This window comes from Chinchilla lanigera, unplaced genomic scaffold (assembly GCF_000276665.1).
Source record: "Chinchilla lanigera isolate Chin_1 unplaced genomic scaffold, ChiLan1.0 scaffold00033, whole genome shotgun sequence".
Taxonomy (NCBI): Eukaryota; Metazoa; Chordata; class Mammalia; order Rodentia; family Chinchillidae; genus Chinchilla; species Chinchilla lanigera.
The window spans coordinates 20,349,629-20,369,625 of record NW_004955434.1 but is presented as its reverse complement, the minus strand read 5'-3'; the positions used below and the strand labels follow the sequence as shown (position 1 = coordinate 20,369,625).

The 19,997-nt window shown below is 43.9% G+C and overlaps 1 protein-coding gene across 1 annotated transcript in view; it reads right to left on the bottom strand.

Annotated features, from left to right (window-relative positions):
* Positions 1 to 19,997, bottom strand: part of Sh3gl2 (SH3-domain GRB2-like 2) — a 48,594-nt gene that overhangs the window by 11,695 nt on the left and 16,902 nt on the right. The window contains exon 3 of the mRNA XM_013516394.1: positions 436 to 579. Coding sequence (XP_013371848.1) covers positions 436 to 579 — 144 coding nt within the window. The remainder of the gene's footprint in view (positions 1 to 435; positions 580 to 19,997) is intronic.

Below are 19,997 nucleotides of genomic sequence, written 5' to 3'. Positions count from 1 at the left end.
TTCAGTGTTGTAACTGAACGTCAGAGCAGAGCGGGGGAAGGAACACAGCCTCAGCTGCAGCACGGCAAGGACCACATACGAACAAGCACAGACCTCGGAGAAAACCCACAGAGCAGGGTGTTGCAGCAGAGACTGCTCATTCGGCCTCCAGCCCATTTCCTGCCAGCACGTCCGACAGAAGGTGCTGAGGAAGCCGGGGTATCGGCCAGGGCTGGCATAGGGACCGGAGTTCATCGGGGAAAAAAGCACTCCTGAGATAAATCCCATTAAAAATAATGAAGCAATTCTAGAAACAAATGTTGGGCCCAAATGCGTAAGATCTAAAACCAGGACTGAAACAGAAGATAATTTCACTAGCTTCCTACGCGTTTCTTACCAGCACTACAACCCCAATGGACGACCAAGTGGATTACAACGAGAGAACGCGCTTGTTACCGAAATTGCATTCCTCTCCAAGCTCCCTTCCGAACTTGAGCATGGCCTCTGCAAGCAGCGCCTCCGCCTGCGGGTAGCCCGGCCCCTTCTCCTGGCCACGGATTTTTGACATCGTGTTGATCATGCTGAGCTTAGCTCTGGAGGCTGAAAGCAAAGGAAGATCAGGCTCTCAAAGGAGGCATTTCGGCACAGTGGGAACAGGCCGGACGGAGACCCTGGCCTCAAAGCTGTCCGACTATGGAACACCACACCCTCACTTTCCTCAGTCTCCGTATTCTGTGAGACGTGGACACGGACACACTTAGCACCCTACACTCTCCTGCCCCTTAAAACCCTAGGAGGAACTGAAAGAAACGCCGTTCAGCGAGGCCGGGTTAGGCAGCACGCCCACTTTTCCTTTCCCCTCCACTAACTGCTGCAGCCTCGGCAGTGACCCACTCTGTGTACTGAACGACACCAGGGGATCATCTGGTGAACGCATACATTATGCGACGACCTCTAAGCTTCATTCCAGTTTTATATGCCCATTCTAAGAGTCGATGGATTTAAGTAAGGAATCAATGGTATATCCGCAGTGTGTTTATGCCGTGTTCTACTTATACTGTGTATAAAATAGAATATTTTCCAAATTATTTCTCAACTCAAATTACGACCATAAACAGATCCATGAAGCACAAAAATGGTGTGGTCATTAAACATATTTAATTCTTTCTCTGTACACAACTGCATTTGAAACTTAGTTCTGTGCATCAAAGATAGTGTTTCAATTTCTCTTTTGCTTTAAGTTTTCCAAGAGAAGGTGCTACAAAACAGCTACCATTCAGTGGGAGAAGCAGCTTTATTAATAGACTGCTAAGGTCTGTTGCTCAATTGAGGCTGGGCAGCTGGGCTCCCGGGGTCCGTTGTTGGAGTCAGGGTCACACACTCATCCAGGCTGCACCCAGGAGGCCATGTGCACGAAGACCCCCCCAGAGTCACAGCGCAAGGCGGTTCTAGCACTCACAGGCTGAAATCTGACCTTGAATATACAGTTCAAACAGGCTTTTACTTAAACGCTGGGCTTTAAAAGCTTAGACTGGAGACAAGGACAGCTCCCAGGAGAGAGGACTCCCCAGCTTCACCGGGGGAATTTAAAGTGAGCAGCACATTGAAGGTCCCAGGTTTTACAAAGTTTGTAAGAACTGAGGGTAACGTCTATTTTAAAAGCAGCTAGAGCGAAGGCTAAGTACTAAGTGCCGAGGGGCAAGACGACAGATTCACAGGAACATGGCACTGCCCAGCCTGTGGACTGGGCACCCGCACAGGCTCCCGGACGGAAGGGCCATCGAGCTCAGGACCATACGGTGTGTGCCAGCTGGGCCAACCGCACTTGCAAAGCTGGTGGTGACTGCAGAAATGTAAAATTCACTTTTTTCTTCATTTTCCAAAGAAAAGCATATCATACATGCAAAATTTTAAACATTAAAAATGCCTCTTGTAACCATCCTTTTTTTCTTGTGGTACTGAGGACTGAGCCCAGGGATATACTAAGCCTACATCGTTAACTCTTTTTATTCATTTATTTTTAAATTTTGAGACCGGGTTACTAAGCTACCCAGGCTGCCTTTGAATTTGTAATCCTCCTGCCTCAGCCTCCCAGAGTGCCAGGATTATAGAAGTGCACGCCATACCCCCTATAAACACACAGTTTTGAGCAGACACTGTCGTTAGAGCATAACTGCAGAACTTCTGCAGTCAGCCACATCTGACATCCAGGAGGCACGGACCCTGTCCGCACAGCGCTCAGCCATGTCTGAGATCCAGGAGGCACGGACCCTGTCCGCACAGCGCTCAGCCACATCTGACATCCAGGAGGCACGGACCCTGTCCGCACAGCGCTCAGCCACATCGGAGATCCAGGAGGCACGGACCCTGTCCGCACAGCGCTCAGTGCAGTGAGGCATCGCTCAGGCAGTGGCAGGAGCTATGAAAACCACTACCATAGATGTTACGTACAAGACACCAGTGGAAAGAGTGGAAAAGCACAAATATGAAGACACAAACATCAGACAGTAAGAAGTGACAAAAGGACAGAATGGAATGAAGGAAAAAAGTAAATGGAGAAAAAAGAAAACCCATGAAATCACACACAGTGGTTAACCCTTCAAATACTGTTTTGATAACATTTCACACCCTACAACATATTCCTTTCATGAAAGCTAGCTGTCAGGTTGCACTGTGTCCTTGTTCTGTTGAGATGGTCTTCTGCAAGCAATCTTAAACAGTGTAATATTTTATGGATGACTTTCAAATTGCTCATTTTGAGTGTCATTCAGGTAAAGAGCTGTATTCCTCTACAAATTACTTAACAATTTTGGATACATTCTGTATCTTCATGAGGAGGAAGAAAGCCATATTCTATTAGTTTATCTACTTCTTTAGATAATCTAAATAAACTATTAACTCACATATTTGAAGAGTCTGATATTTAAATTCTAACACGAATTCATTATATTTTATTAAGAAGCCTAGTTTAGTCAAACTTCTTTGTTCTTGAAAAACATCATCAGTTCTCTGAAGTACTCGTCTGTAAATATTCTGACAACTGTTTCAGAACGACTTTCTGAAGAAGTACCTTACCAAACCGAGAGCGGCCTGGAAAATACAATATAAGGCATTCAAATTCTTATAATGTGATCTCAGCCTGAATTGTGTCACCGAACTGTAAGTGACTGTGGAGACCTACATCCTTTGTCCTCTAGGAGGGTCTGATTCCTCTCCTTCAAACCACGCTTTTGTCCACACAGCCTTAGTGTTTCATATAGACTGTGAAAATCTCTCAGGATGCCCCAGCTTTACTTTCCCACCATCACTACCTAGTGCAGTTGGTTTACTGAAGAAACAGCCTCTCAATAACAACCTTTCCCTGGTCCATGGCAGCAGGACCCTGGTAGCTTGATCTGAGCTTCTCCCAGTGAGGACCAGCTTAGAGCTGCGCATACAGGAGGCGCCCAGTACGTCTGCTGCGGGCAAGAAGCAAGAGCAGTTACCTTGGAGAAGACAAGAAGCACCAGTGGTCCGGCCAGACAGACTGCTCAGAGGCTGAAAGCCTTGTGAAGCACAACAGAGAATAAGAACTGGAATACTTTTCCTTTGGTTGGAAAGTGACAACTAAACAGGGCATTTGCAGGGGGTTACTGGGGGTCGAACCAAGACTCTGCCGCCGTTAGGGTTCCACAAGAGTCACCGCATGCGTTGTGAGGCAATCACTCATCAGCTGACATGACTGTAATGACCCTCAGTGTCTCCGAAGGGTCCATACATTGAGTGGTTGGTCTGCAGGTTGGCACTACTGTGAGATGACAGAGCTTTGGGAGCTGGGCCCATAGGAGATCGTAGGGTGTTGGGGGCATGCCCTCCAAGGTAACTGCAGTACCTTGTGTGTATGCCTATCTCTCTGCTCTAGCTCAAGATCCGACCATTTGCTCCTACGTACGCTCCTACCATGACTAGCTCCACCTATTCCCTCAACAGAGGACAAACCAATGGGGGTCACACAATGTTGGACCCTGAGAATCCAAAAGTTTCAGCTAAATAAATCTCTCTTTACTTCACAAGTAACATGTGTCAAGTATTTCATTACAGTACTGCTAAGCTGACTAATACACCAGTCTGCGTTGCCCGTTTGTCTCCCAAAGAACTGGTCATCAGGTTTGCAACCTCTGGGCAGAGAAACTGGAAGATTGCTCGATGAGCAGTCCAAAAAGTGTGGGAGAGAAAAGGGCTGGAGATGCTCATAGTTGGAAGCAATCAGTGCTATAATCCCAAAGTGATCACCCTGGAAGGCAGCTGTTACAGGTAAGATGCCCCATCTACCCACAAGCAGCTTTACTGTCTTACATCTAAATGGGACAGCCAGTGTCACCAGATAAGCAACAATTTTAGGGTGGGAAAAATAACTATCATTTAATATTCTCAGGTATCTAAGATACTTTATTCACAAAATAAAAAATAACTTCAAATCTTTAAATTTAAATTTTAAAAATCAACAAAACTACACATGATAAAAAGATCATAAAAAATTTAAAGGATCAAAAAAATGAAAAAAAAGGAAAGAAAGTACAAAATCATGATTAATCCAGGAGATTTAATAGCTGAACAATTAAATTTCCAAACAGGAAGAGTACAGAAATGGAAGGGAAATAAAAACATTCTATAAACCCAAGAAAATCTTGCAGAACTAATGAACAATGTTTACAGGATAAAAAGGCCCCCTGAAGGTCCAGCACAATGGATCAGAAGGCCCACTCTGAGGATGACCAATGAAATTTCAGAATACTGAAAACAAAGGAAGTTCCTAAAAGTTTTCAGAGAGGAAAAGATAGGTTACACACAAAATAGCAAAAATCAGAAGGCCACGAACATGACAAAAACATAAGCAACAAACAAACTTTCTAGGGAACCAGTGAGACGTGACTTCAAAGTTCTTAGAAAAAGTGATCTACCAACCTATACTTATCACCCAGGTACAAAGCTAAAGTAGTGGCGCTCCCAAACACACAGGGAAGTCGCAAGGTTTTTTTCACAAGATAATTCCAGAGGAATTCTTCTAAAAAAGCAAGTATAAATCAAGACAGGGATAGATAGACATGAAATCCACAAAATAGGGACCTAGTACAAGGAGACAGCGAGAATCCCTAAGGAGAGAGCAACGGCAGACCTCCAGTAGACCTTGTGCACGAGGCTCGGAGGACAACTACGGCTCACACTGCACAGCGTCAGATGCACGCAGCTCTGAGCCACAGCTCCGGGCAGCTGAGCACGCCCCGCCCACAGGGCAGCTCCGAAGTACAGATGCCCCGTGCTCCCCAGCGGGTCCCAGCCGCGTCTGCCCACCTCGCCACACCACTTTATGCATCTTTTATAGGCTTCCTCTTCTTCTCTAGCCCCTCACAGCGTTTCCTGGTATCACCTCCTGCACCAGCCTCCTGTGATCGAATCCAAGCTCCATGCCTGCTTCCGGGGAAACCCACCCTCAGGGGATGGCCAACCCAGACTGCTGCGTCAGGCAGCTCCCAGAGGGCAGCTCTCAGAGACGAACACCTGACACGTTTCAGCGTATTAGTAAGAAAGCCATCTATGTGGCAGAGGGCGTGGGAAAGACTCAGCGAAAGGCACACACAAGTAAGAAGATGAGGACGAAGGCTGTCTTAGTCACTTTCTTGTCACTGGGACTAAATAGCTGACCCTGTGACCTAAGGGGCAACAGTCTGTTTTGGCTCAGGTTTGGAGGTTTCAGTCACGCCTGGCAAGACACGGGAGCCAGGGCAGGCGGGCTGTGCGGAGGAGAGCGCCTCGGCTGGCATCACAGCAGCCAGGAAGGAAGACACGCCCTGCCGCGCCCCGCGCCCAGTGACCGGCCCCTGCCCAGACCGACCTTCTCAACGCCTCAGCAAGGCAGCCGCAGCTCCCCCGTAATTCAGTCACTCTCACAGAGCCGCACCTAGGAATGCACGGGATCTGCGGGGAACGGTTCTGCTCTAAACGAGTGACGGCAAACCTTTTGGAGCTTTCAAGGTAACAAACAGCTTGCTGTGGCATGTGTGCCATACATAGGTTCAGCACCGCTGGTCTACATCATTGCAAAGACAAAGACCAATTCCAGGAAAACAAAAAGGTACACAAGCAAGAAAATACAATAGTATCAGTTTCAGTGCTTCAGATTCCTGCACACTTTACATAAACATATAAATTAAAATACTGAACGATAATTGAATAAAAATGATGCTGTAAACATACCTGGAAAATGAGATAACAGAAGTATATGGAAGAATCCGAAGATAGAGAGCAAAAGTTGTGATCTTTGAGACATGTTACTGGCACAAAAACAGGTATGCAGATTAACGGAACAGAACAGAGGATATAGAAATATTCCACACACATTCAGCTATTTGATCTTTGACAAAGGGCTCAAGAACATACCCTGAAATAAGACAGGGTATTCAACAAATAGTGCTGGGAAAACTCTCTATTTGCAGAAGATTGGAACTTGACCTGTATCTCTCTCAGGGTACTGAGTTAAAATAAAAATGGATCAAAAATCAAAGTATTACCAGAGAAACACTGAACCTACTGAAAGATAAACCAGGCAAAGCACTTGAAATCGAGCTGTAGGCAAGCATTTTCTGAACAGAACTCTGTGCAGAGAAAGCTCTGGCTCTGTGTGGAGGTAGTAACTTCTGCCAGCTCTGCATTTGCAGCACATCCCAAGTCAGACCTCTTCTTGCTCTGCTCCAAACTACCATCATCCTAGCGAGATTAGTACACATGCTAATGCTGTCCTGGAGTATACTCTCACGCCCTACAGTCTCTTCACAAAGCAGAGTGGTCCCGTTCACTATCAATCATAGCCTGTCACCATTTTCCTCAAAACCCTATAATGTAGCCTGTGTCACTTAGGGTGGGCACTTTGGGTTGGCACTAGGGCTCTCTGCTGTTCCCTGAACACACCCAGAGAACCATCTTCCTGAACCCAGTCCCTCTGTATCTCCCTCACTTTTCATGTGTCTTCACTGTGCTAATCACCACCTGACAGTAAGTTTTATTCACTGCTGATCTTGCTCTGTGAGGGCAGGGGCTTTGTTTCCTTCACTGATACGTGCCTGTGGCTTACAGTACTGCCTCAGAATAAAAATGGCAGAGAACTGAAAAACTTGAAAGGGTTTCTTCATTCCAGAATGAACTAACCCCAAAGCTACTGTAAGAATTAGAGATGATGTTTGTAGAGTACCTGGAATTGTGTGTGGCCCTTACACTCAATATCATAAAAGCTGTAACTACACAGGAAATCCTTTGGGATCTTCAAGTAGGTTAGCAAAGAGGTCTACTGAAATGAACAAAAATGACATTCCCAGAGGATCATGCACAAAGGAATGCTCACAGTTTAAGTGGGTTTAGATTAAGTGTCTAATACCGCCTTTTATAGCACTAAGGATGAGAACAAGAGAACCTAATCTAGAACAAAGTAATAGAGACAGTAAATGATTACTGTAAAAAAGGTCAGAAGGCTACTATATATTCACTCAATATTTATTTGTTGAAGCTCCAACCTCCAATGTGATTGAATTTGAAAATAGGGATTTTAGGAAGTAACTAAGGTTAAATAAGGTCACAATGTTGACAACCTAATTAAGCAAAAATAGTGGCCTTTTAAGAGAGATTACAAAAATCACTCTCCACACACACACCAAAAAAATGTATGTGAAGACACTGTGAGAAATTGGATTTCTGCAAGTCAAAGTGAGAGCCTTCATCGAAATCAAAGGGATAAGATATCAACTGGAATCCCCCCAGCCTCAAGAACTGAGAGACAAAGCGTTTCTGCTGCTTAACCTTGTGGTATTAGTTACACCAGCACAAGCTGGTTAAGGTCATATTTCAATTATCTGGTGGGGAGAGTATGCAAATTTGGGGAGATACTACTCACTCCACTGTACAGCCTTTTTATATCTTATTTTTAATGAAAGTATATCAAGGTAATTTTGTGAACTAGCTAAATTCTTACATTTATGAGAAAATTATTAATTAATTTTTATTTTACATAGACTTCTAAAGCTTCTATCTTTATAAAAATTCCTCTCAGGCTTATTTTTCTTGGACAAGGTTATCTAAAGCTAACTTTGAAAGAAGCCTCATAGATGTGTAAAATCTCTTAGCTGCATGCTTTCCTCAGTCCCTGGGTAGTGACAATCTATTGATGAAGAGTTTGTTTTTTGTTTTTTTTCTATAAGCACACACACGAGACCAACAAATAAAGCTGTAATCTTAGATTTTCATAAGTAAAGAAGAGACAGATCTCTAATATTTCCCATGCTACAAAGATCTCTGTATTACTGAGCTTTCCAATCACTTGAGACACAAAATACAAAACCTACAATTTAAAGGAGAGAATGTTCAGTTTAGCTCATGGTTTGGGGAAGTTCAGTACATGGTCCGCTGGCTCCAAGGCAGGAACAAGGCGGAAGGGCATGGTGGAGCGAAGCTGCTTAGCTCATAGCAGGCAGGAGGAGAGCAGGGGAGCAGTGCCAGAGAGCAATGGCAGAGAGCTCATACGCAGTACCAGAGCCGCGCCTGCACGCCCCAGCCAGACACATCCGGCACGTGCTTTGCTAATCTGCCAGGCAATTCTTAAATCCCTAAAGCTGACACATCAGGATTAACAGTGGGGCAGTCTCTCTGCCCCATCTACAGCTACTTACTATACCTTTTCTGCCTACCTACTCGCGGAAATTGCGTACTCTTCTGTGGGAGTTTCATGCAGTGGTATTCTGAACTCCACTCACACTGATCACTGGAACTCATTCTAGGCATCTTTCTTCGAGTCTACCTTTATTCACCTTGGTACTTTGATAATTTGCAAAACAGAACCTGCCACATGCTATAAATCAAGGTTTTCTTCTATGCCAATAATCACTGAACCTTCATCAACATGGTTAACTTCACAGCTAATTGGTAAGTGTATTGTACACCTGTTCTCACCTGAGGTAGCTAATTATGTTACTGCACTTAAAAAAACGAAATATTCAAACACAGAAATATAGAGAATAACATAACATGAATGAATGTAGGTGTATGTCTATACATATTTTTTTCAGATGTCTCACTGTTTTCAGATGTTAAATACAATGTTCCTGACAATGTCTGAACAGGAACTCTGAACTGCAAATATAGCAGAATGGCATTGTGTCTCTAAAACAGGAAGGCAAGCACATTCATATTAGATGTTAAGTTTTATAGACATTTGTTAGAAAACCCCTCAGGCTTTTTTTCCTAGAAAGGTTCTGTGAAATATCAGGATCCATGTCTTCTAAGCTTCAGAGGACAAAACAAAAATGTTGGTTTTTATGGGTTTTACTCCAAAAAATAATGATGCCAAAAGATGAGATACTGCTTTTTTGAAGGAAAGAACAGGGAGTCTAATGTCTTTTTTCGATTTCACTTGTAAAGTCAAGGTTGTAACAAATGGGATGTCTGCAGCTCTAGAAACCAGCACGACTGTGGAACAGGAAGCTGCAGTGCAGATTTACGAGCACAGCACAGAGGAGGGAGGGCATGGGGACGGTAAAAACGAGCACACCGCCGGAGGCATAGGATGAGGGGTGCACCTGCCCTTCCGTACCTATCTTCCGTTCCACCCTAGGCACTGGGACCAGAATTATGACACAACGATGTGTCCGGGAAAGAGCATTTGTAATTTCTTTAAAACTTGCAACCTACTTTCTACTGCTACCTCATGCTCCTTCCCTCTCCAACTGTGAAATTTCACATATGAAAACATATTGACAGGGCACCTGTCTCTCCCAACAGGGAGGAAGAGGCTCCGACCTCCATTCTTGGGCTCGATCACGAAAGCAGCTGAGCCTTGCAGGCGGGGTAGATGGCCAGAGACCCCCAGGGCATCTCTTCTTGTTCTGATTGTCAGGGAGACCAGTGGATGCCACATCTACTGGGGAACACTGGAGGTCTGGACATTTTCACTGCTTTTAGGAACTTAGTTCTTTTGCCATTGCTATCTACCTCATAGAAGCCAAGCCTTATTGCCCAAAAGAGCAGAAATCATTAGCAGGTCAAATGCTGAATGATTTGCACGAGTACTCATAAATGCTACTATCTGGTGCAAAACTTAGAAAGAACCTTAAAGTATCTGACGAACTGAAGGTCACATTTCATTCTATAGCTATCATTTCAGAAATGTTTCCTATGTATACTTTACACACATCATCTCTTTAATCCTTGAAGTAACACACGAGACAGATATGATTTCTCCATTTTTATAAATAAGGAAATGAAGCCTGTCATTTGCCTCAGGAAATATAACAAAAAGCTGAACTGGATTTAAATCACGGTTATCTCTCTTCCCTTTCACCAGTTTTTATAGCTTTATTGTATCTTCACTAAACTAGGTCAAATTACAGCTTGTCACAGCAAAATATAAAGCTTTGGCTATATTTACACCTGTTAGGTGTTTTTAAATGCAGAGTTAAGGAAATGTAAGCACCCAGTAATCAGAATGAATGTTACATTTAGGATAATGGAAGGCTTTCTACCTACATGACCTGGGGCAAACTCTAAGAAGAAAACTATAGTTAACAGCCACTGCACTGAAATCACAAACAGCTAAAAATCCACATACCTCTTTACCACCAGGCAAAAGATAAAGGTTAGTTTTGGGAAAAGACCAATAAAATTGACAGGTGGACTCAGAAATAAGATCTAAATTACTAAAATCAGAAATTACATGGTGACATGCCTAGTGAGTCTATAAAAATAAAGAGTACAGTGGTACACTGACTCATGAACTTCATTTGTTCTGATTTTAGAAAAGATGGCTACACATGTTTGTGTGGGAAAGATGGCAGCAGTCGTGTTTGCCACCTGATGCAGCATTTACAAACGAAAATAAAATTTTGGCAAATGCTTCTGTTTGTGAACCAAACTGTTTACAAACGAAGGCTTTCATGAACTGAGGCACCACTCTATTACAAAGGTACTATGATTAAATTTGGATAATCTAAACAAAATGTGCAAACTCTTGGAAACAGAAAACCTACCAAGATCAACTCATAAACAGAAAATTGAACAGATCTATAACCTGAAAGAAGTCTGAATCAGTAATCCAAATGTCCTGGATCTGATGGTTTTACTAATTCTATCAAATATCTAAAGAACTAACACCTTCTCAAACTTTCCCAAAACCTGAAGAGGAAGGAACACTTCCTAACTCATTCTACGAGGATAGTATTATCCTGATACCAAAACCAAACAACTACTGGCTTTGGTATCAGGATACTGAGAAAACTCCGTATGAATACCCTTTATGAAAATTCACTCAGATTCTCAACAAAATACTGGTAAGCCAAATGCATTAGCATATTAAAAGGATTATATATCACAACCAAGCAGAATTTTTTCCTGGAATACAAAGATGGTTTAGGATATGAAAAATTATCAATATAATACATCATATCAATGAAATGAAGCTTAAAAATGTATGACCATCTCAACTAATGCATAAAACATATTTGACAAAAATCAACAGTTTTTCATGATCATAAAAACACTCAATGAACTAGGATTAGAAGAGAACTATCTCAGCATATTAAGGTCACATATGAAAACTCCACAGCAAATGTTATACTTGGTGATGAAGACTGATAGCCTTTCTTCCAAGACCAGAAACAAGGCAAAGACGCACATGCAACTTCTACTTCATAGGGTCAAAGCTACACCTGGAGCAATTTGGAATAAGAAGGATTCCATCTACCTGAACATGATATGATTTTACATGTAAAAGACATTAAAGTTTCACAAGAAAAACCATCATAAAAAATGAATCCAGCAAAGTAGCAGTATACAATGTCAACACACAAGAATCAGTTGCATTTCTATATATTGACCAAAAACACTAAGAAGGAAAGAAAAAGAGCTCTGTGTACAACAGCATTAGAAAAAACAAGATACTCAGAGATTACCTAAGGAGGGGAAACATAATGAAAACTACAAACAAAGAAATTAAAGAAGACTTAAATAATGGGAACACATCAATGGTGGATTGACAACTGGTGGCCAACTTGTAACACCCAGCTGAACTGAACCAGTGTGGTGCTGGGTGTGGGAGGCCGCCTGAGGATCGTCAGCAGCATAAGAAGCGGAACTGGAGAAGAAGCGAGGCTGTTGGGAGCTGATAGAAGCTGTTGGGATCCTGTTAGAAACTGTTGAGAAGCTGTAGGGAGCTGTTGGTTGTCCTCGAGGACCTTGTCGTGCTGGCTTTCCTGATGAACTCAGCTGTCATCAGAGGAGCAGCTCGGGATCTCATCGTCGCCGAGAATGGCTATGGTTTACTTTGAGGGCATTTTGTTCCTTACTTTGAACATTGCTTCCTGGCTCCAGAGGCAAAAATGGTGCACTGCTCAGTCTCCTGGAGAAGCTTGTCACATTGGCTTTCCTGATATGAACTCAGCTGTTCTCATCATTGGAGGCGCTCAGGACCTCGTTGTCACTGAGGATGGCTGTGGTTCTCTCTGGTAGAACTCTGGTCCTTACCTTGAGCATCACTTCCTGGCTCCAGTGCAGATCCCTCAGCCTACTGGTCCAGATCCTTCATCCTCTTGGCACAGACTTTCTAGCTTCCACCACTGAACTCTGGGCATTCCCAGCGCAGATCCATGAAATAGGCCTGCATGAGTTGATGTTGTGGGTTCCAGGCCTCCATTTAAATTCGTGGGAGGCACTGTTATAGGCTCTAGGTCTTCAGCTGAACTCATGCAGGACCTTGCTGTGGGACCTAGGCCCTCAGCTGAACTTGTTGCTCTTTAGTGTGTGGACAGATTTCCTGCACTCTCTTTTTGTATATGATTCTTTGGGTGACTATTATAAATAATCGTATAAAATGTGTGTCCTGTATTATATTGTTCCCCTTGCAAAACCCCAAACCACAACAACGTCCTACAGTCATAGCCTGGAAGACTTAATCACAATCAGATCTCACTAATCCTACAATGTAACCCCTATGAAAATCTCAATGATGTTTTTTGTAGAAACAGAAAATTTTACCCTAAAATTTAGATGGAATCTCATGGGACTCCAAATAGAAAAATCAATCTTGAAAAAGAACAAAGTGAGAGGGCTCATACTTACTGATTTCAAGTGTACTACAAAGCTGCAGTAATCAAGACAGAATGTGACTCAGTCTGGTTTGGGTTGCTTTAACAGAATCCCTGATGTGAAGTAATGTACAAAGAAACTGGTTTCATTTGGCTCAAGATTCTGATGGCTGGAAAGTCCACATGGGACAGTGCAGGTGTTCTGGCAAGAGCCCCACCCCCACCCCTGCATTACAACATGTCAGAGACACAGAAAGGGAAACGACCACACGCAGAAGCAACCTGTGTACAAACTAAGAAGCAGGGGACCAGAGAGGGCACATGCTCACTCTTTAATAATGACCCACCCTCACACAAACTAATCTGGTCCTCCAAGAACTATATTAATCATGGGACTCGCGAGAGCTAATCATCACTTAAAGAGCAACAATCTGAGTATCATTTCATAGGGGACCAAGCTTAGTCTCCAATCTATGAATCTGTGACGGACATGCTCAAGCCACATCCACGCCACACTTGGGTGGCGCTGGCCTAAAAACAGGCACATACCAAGGGAACAGAATAGACAGCCCAGGAATAAACCCCATCCATACATTTTTGACAAAGGGACAAAGACCACTCAAGGGAAAGGGCAATCCTTTCAACAAAGAGTGCTGGGGAAACTAGCTCTGTGTGTGGTGGAGGCTGTGCAAAAGCTAAGGATCTGGACCCTTTTTAAACAGCATATAAAAAATTAACTCCAAATGGATCAAAGATCTAAGTGTAAGACATCAAACTATAAAATCATCAAAATATTTCAAAGGCTTCATGACTTCTTAATGAAGACATCAAAGTAAAAGGCAACAAAATAAACAAATCAGACTTCATGAAACTTTTAAAATTTTGTGTATCAAAAAATACCATAAGCAGTAAAACAGAAGCCCACAACTAAGACAGTATTTTCTTTTTTTTTTTTTTTTGGTTTTGGTTTTTCTCCGGTACCGGGAACCGAACTCATGACCTTGTGCTTGCCAGGCAGGCGCTTTTGCCGCTGAGCTAAATCCCCAGCCCCAAGACAGTATTTTCAAATCATATCTAAGAAGTTAATATAGAGAATACAGAGAGGACTCTTAACTAAATGCTCACAAAAATCCAAGCAAACCAATTCAAAAATGGGCAAAGGACTTGAGAAACATTTTTTCCAAAGAATATTTAAAATAAAAAGGGCAAAAACTGCATGAAAAGATGCTTAACATCACTAATCCCTAGGGAAGTCAAATCAAACTACAATGACGGGTCACCCTATTCATCTGGCTGCCATCAAAAAAGCAACAACAACAGCAACAAAATAGTAATCCAGCAGCAACCCAACAACAAAATAGCAACAACCCAACCACAAAATAGTAACCCAACAACAACAAAAAAGTAACCCAGGACGTAAGTCCTCGTGAGGCTGTACAGCAATTGCAATGCTGATACACTTTTACTGAGGAAGAGAAATAGTCTAACCACTGTGTGAAACAGTGGGCCAGTTCCTTAAGAAATTAAAAACAAATTTATCATGTGATTTAACATTTCTATTTTGGGTTATATGGTATAGCCAAAAGACTTGTAAACAAGGTCTCAAAGACATACTTGTACTTTCATGTTGAAAGCAGCATTATTTTCAAGGGCTGAAATATGGAAGCAATCGGCATGTCCATCAAAAGATGAAAAGATTTTCAAAATGCAGTGTATATATATCCAATGGAATACTACTCAGCCTTTAAAAAGGAAAGCCTGACATATGTTACAATATGTATACACCCGAAGGACACCATGCTGAGTGAAACGAGCCTGTCACAAAACGACAAAGGCTGTGTGAGTCTACTTGTGTCAGATACTTAAGCAGTCAAAGTCACAGCAACATAAAGTAGAACAGTAGGTGCCAAGGGCTACGGAGAAAAGGGAATGAGGTGCTATTATTTCACAGGAATAAAGTTTCACTTTTACAAATAAATTAAGGGACAGACAGTGATGATTGCACAATATTATGAATGCATTTCTCAGCACTGAAATGTTTATTTAAATGGTTAATATAAATTTTCCTATATACATTTTACCACAATAAAAATTTTAAAAACTCATTATTTAACTAGACTTTTATAGTCTACTTACAGGAACTAGAATCAGAGTACGAACACAGACTCTCAAATTACACTAAGTCAGATGTGGGGCTTGACGCTTGCAACAAAATATATATAGTAAGTAACAGTTGAACATACATGTCATATTAGCAACATATGATGACTGTTTACAGTGGCCTAATTTTCCGGCCTTAAATCTCAGACCATCGATACATCTGAAATGCAGCTCCAGGCGCTGAGGGTAATGTGCTCTCCTGTCTTGGTAACAATTACTAAATAATCCAGAAGATTCATATGGTGATGAGGACTTAGGTAAGTCTCCTCAAATTAACGCAGCCCGCTTCAAGCTAGACGTCACAAAGGACGAGGAAGGGGGCGAGGAAGCTGGCAGCTCTGTGCCACTCTCAACTCGGTTCTCTCTGAGGTAACACAGCTTTCTTACGTCTCTGAGAGGGACACAGAAGGGAGGTGTTTTAAAATGTTCTGCTACGTAGGCAGCAGCTCTAAGAGCTCATGATGGAACAGCAAGTGTTTCCCACCTCGGGATGGGGCATGGCAAGGTGTCATCACAACCCTCACAGCACGCCCTGGGAAGGCAGGCACCATGTTCCAGGGGCACAAAACACTGTGCAGTTTGAAAACATACACAAACCTCAGCGTACTGACATCACAAGCCTTTGCTTCCTCAGGTTTCCACATTAAACAGAGGGTGGCACTTGATACTGTGACACTGTTGCGGGGGAGTCCCACCGTGGAACTCTTCCATTGTAGGAACGGCTTGGAGAGAAAGAGCTGAGAGAAAGAGCTGACTGTCGGCTAGTGACCCCTACTTTCTAGATACCCCAAGCCCCAGGCCTCAGACATGAGGCCCTTTCCTTAGGCGTTCATACCCCAGCAGCTGCTTCTCTCGAGGCAGCAGGAGTATTTCACACACTCCAGTCCGTGAAGACAACCTAACACGATGGTGGGGTGTCATCCCACCAACTCTGCCACAGAGCGTTACCCAGTCAAGGGAGGGGTGAGTGTCGATTCCATCGCCTTACCTACATCCACGTGTGCTGGTCAGAAGCAAATCACAGGCTCTGCTCACGGTCAAATGAAGGAATTCTGCAAAGCTATAAATCACTTTACTCCAAGACTGAAGGTATGTTCATATTTTGTTGCATGACAGTGAAAACAAAATAAACCTTGCAGAGAGGCATATATAATACAAATTCTGGTTCTTCTGTTGGGAAAACTGATGTATGAGTCATCTTCAGTGTTCTAATCTGAAGCAGAACCACCATCTTCTAGGTGTGTAAATACAAATGGTTTGTCATTAGCTTCATTCAGCCAAATGAGTTTACAGTATATGAGCGTACACACATCCACACTTTCCCCAAAGCAATTAACTGTGAAGCACATTAACTGTGTGCCGCACCAGGAAGGCATCACAAAGACAGAGCCAGGCTCTGATCTCGGCCTGTGCAAGTCTGCAGATGCCTCCGCCAGAAAGATCTGCTGCTCCTACGGGACAGAGGTAAAATACGCTTAACCTGATTTGATTCATTCACTCAGTGCAAATTCAGCAACTGCTCAACGCCAAACCCTGCGCTCCCCACTAGGTATTTACGATGAACAAAACAGGCACAGTTGCTGTCTTCGATGAGTTTATTAGTCGTGTGAAGGGTAACAGCATTTGTCTAATAAGTATTTATGGAGGACATTTTGCTCTCTTAGGGATACGGCTTGTTAGCTAAGATAGCTTGCTCCTCTTGTGGAGATTCCATTCTAAAAGAGAGACGGGCGTGACGTGCGGACGCTAAAGGATGAGGCAAATTCACAGTGACAGGAGATCACAGGCGATCACGAAGTGACAGGAGATCACACAAGGGAGGCGGGGCAGGCCGTCTCACAGAGAGGGCCGGAGAAGGGCCGCACGGGGAGCGGTGTCTGACCGGAAACGGAGTGAAGAAAGAGAAGCAGCAGCCACCGCGGAGCTGGGCGCCGTGTCCCAGGGCGAAGGCCCGAGACAGGCGCACGCCTGGGAGGCTGTTCCGAGTGCAGTGGACGCCACTGGGGAGTTACGGGAGAGTGAGACGACGCGGTTTACACCTCTAACGCACAGAAACGGCTGCCAAGCGGGGAATGTAGAAAAGGAGAGGAAGAAGGGAAGACGACACGCTGCCGAGAAAACAAAATACACGTAAGCACTACACGGACAACAAAGAAAAGAGCGGGGCTTTCCGCAGTGTGCAGACACGTCTATTCCCGGACCACCCGCACTGTGGGCGCAGAGGCACACAACAATCTGACAAGCAGCACACCGGAACTGTAGAGGGAAATTCTGCGAAGAGAAGCGAAACAAGAAAAAGGGTTTGAGAGAGCGGTGGGGGCTGTTGTTTTAAACAAGATGGCCAGTGTGCCTCAGAGCCAAGGCCCGAGTGCAGGCGCCGAGAAGACCTGGAGAAGGTGTGCCTCAGAGCCAAGGCCCGAGTGCAGGCGCCGAGAAGACCTGGAGAAGGTGTGCCTCAGAGCCAAGGCCCGAGTGCAGGCGCCGAGAAGACCTGGAGAAGGTGTGCCTCGAGCAGGACGGGCTCGGAGCAAGTGAAGGAGGGGTCTGTGTGTCCGGGGCGGACCGGCAAAGCCAACGCGGGGGAAACAAGACGGAGGCCGCAGGGAATGCCGGAAACGAAACCGGACACTAGGGCCTCGGAACCAAGGGCCCTAATGACGACGTCGATTTTATTCCAAGCCTGGAGCCACCTGAGCTGTCTGTGGAGGAGCCCACGGGATGTGAAGGTGTTGAGCCGTCCGCATTGAGAATGGGGCTTAGCCAGGGCCTCTCAGAGGAGGAGAGGATGCTTCCGCTGAGACAGGGAGGATGAGGAGGAGACAGAAGCCCCTGTGTCACCTAAGAGTCAGGCAAGACGTTCCAAAAGGAGGGAACGGCCTCCACTAAGTTCGTGAGCTTGCAAGAGCTGAAAGCACCGAAAGGCCGGAGGCTACAGGGTGAGGTCGCAGGGAGGGAGCGTGCGGGGCGGCCGGCTGCGTGCTGAGGGTGCGGTACAGCGGGCGGCAGGCGCTCAGCACCCAGGAGGCCCTGGCTCGGCCCCCGCACCAACATAGTAATAATAATACTATCTGAAATAATGTCTAGGTTCGGCACTCTTCAGAGACAAGGAAATAAGCATCATTAACCCCCCAATTCCAACTTATGAAAAGCTCTGGAGGATGGAAGATGTCTCAAATACATTAGGAAGCTATTAACTTTCAGTATTTTCCCCAAAGCAGCAGCAAAACTCGGAAAACCCTCCAGTCTTTTCAGTACATGCAGTGTATGATTATACTGCCTACTGTCTGACTTTCTCTCCTTCAGAATGTTTATCCTTTAAAAGCCCATGACTTTGAAGTTACACCATATTTTTCTCACAATTGCTTCTGTAATCCAACTTTCATGCATTTTGATTATTTTCAGTACCAAGATTTGGAAAAGTAAAAGCTCTGGCTACTGGACTCAACACACTCCCTTCTAGTGAGGGATGGACGCTGTGTGTCAGTCACACGCTGCGGCACAGTGCTGAGAGCGCTGGAAGGCACACCGTGAAGGAACTCGGCCTGCCCTCCAGGAGGTACAGAAAGCGCAGTGTGCCGTGAGGTCAGGGTACAGGTAAGCGAGCGACAAACAACACACGGATTCACTTTAAGCGCCCCTCCCACAAAACACTTCTCACAACCCTGGAATCCGTGTCCAATCACCAGTGTGTGCATTTATCTCTGGAAGGAAATGTTTAAGAGGAAGCCTGTGGAAAGAAGTGTGATTCTGATGTAATTCTTTTTTAGGAACTAATGAGACATTTTAAAACTAACGCAGCTAACTTTTATTTCCACAGGCAGTAGTCCACAAATGAGATTTAAAATTATTATTTAAATTTTTTAATAGAAATCTAATGATCCTCATTTAATGCCTCAATCTCAGACATGCTGGAAAAAGCCCAGTTAGGCATTTGAGAGAAAAACATTTCTGTACAGAAGCAAATCTCCACTATGACAATATTGTTTATATCCAAATTGCTTTTTTGTTTTCTCATCATCTTGGAAATTTGTATTGGATTCTGACATTAAACTCAGAATGATTTCTCAGTGCAAAAAGTTTCTGCCATAACAAGCACATTGAGCCAGAATACACAGTGTAATCTAGCCATGTCTGTTACGCTATTTGAGGGTGAAATCTATACTACCTGCTATGAAATGAATTTTGAGAAAATTGAAAAATTAGAACCTAAAATATTAAAACCCTAAGTCAGCAGTCCATTTCTCTATTGAAAATAGAACACTAATATCATCAATCAAGGAGCTAAGCATTAAACATACATCAAACTGTAACAAACAGGCTCGGTGGGAAACTCTTCAGCGCTGTGCTGTCCATTACGGCAACTACTGGCTCTGCGTGGCCACAGAGGCCTGGGGTGCGGCAAGTCCACACGGAGACGGGCACTAAGAATAAAATACACGCCGCACTTCAGAGCCTGAGCTGAGCGGGGAAACACAATGCAGATATTTTAGTATTTAATACCGGATAATAATTTGGATACGCTGGGTTAAGTGAAATATGTCAGTCAATCTCACTTTTCACTTTCTTAATGTAGCTCCTATAAAATTCATACATGGCTCACATTACATTTCAACTGGACAATAATTGATTTAGAGCCATTTTCTTCCGTCTCAGGCACTTAGTACTTAAATAAGAAAACAAATTTATGTTTTCTCCAATGATCATACCTCTCGGGTACCACGGGCTTACGGTGACCTGAGCTCTCGGGTACCACGGGCTTAC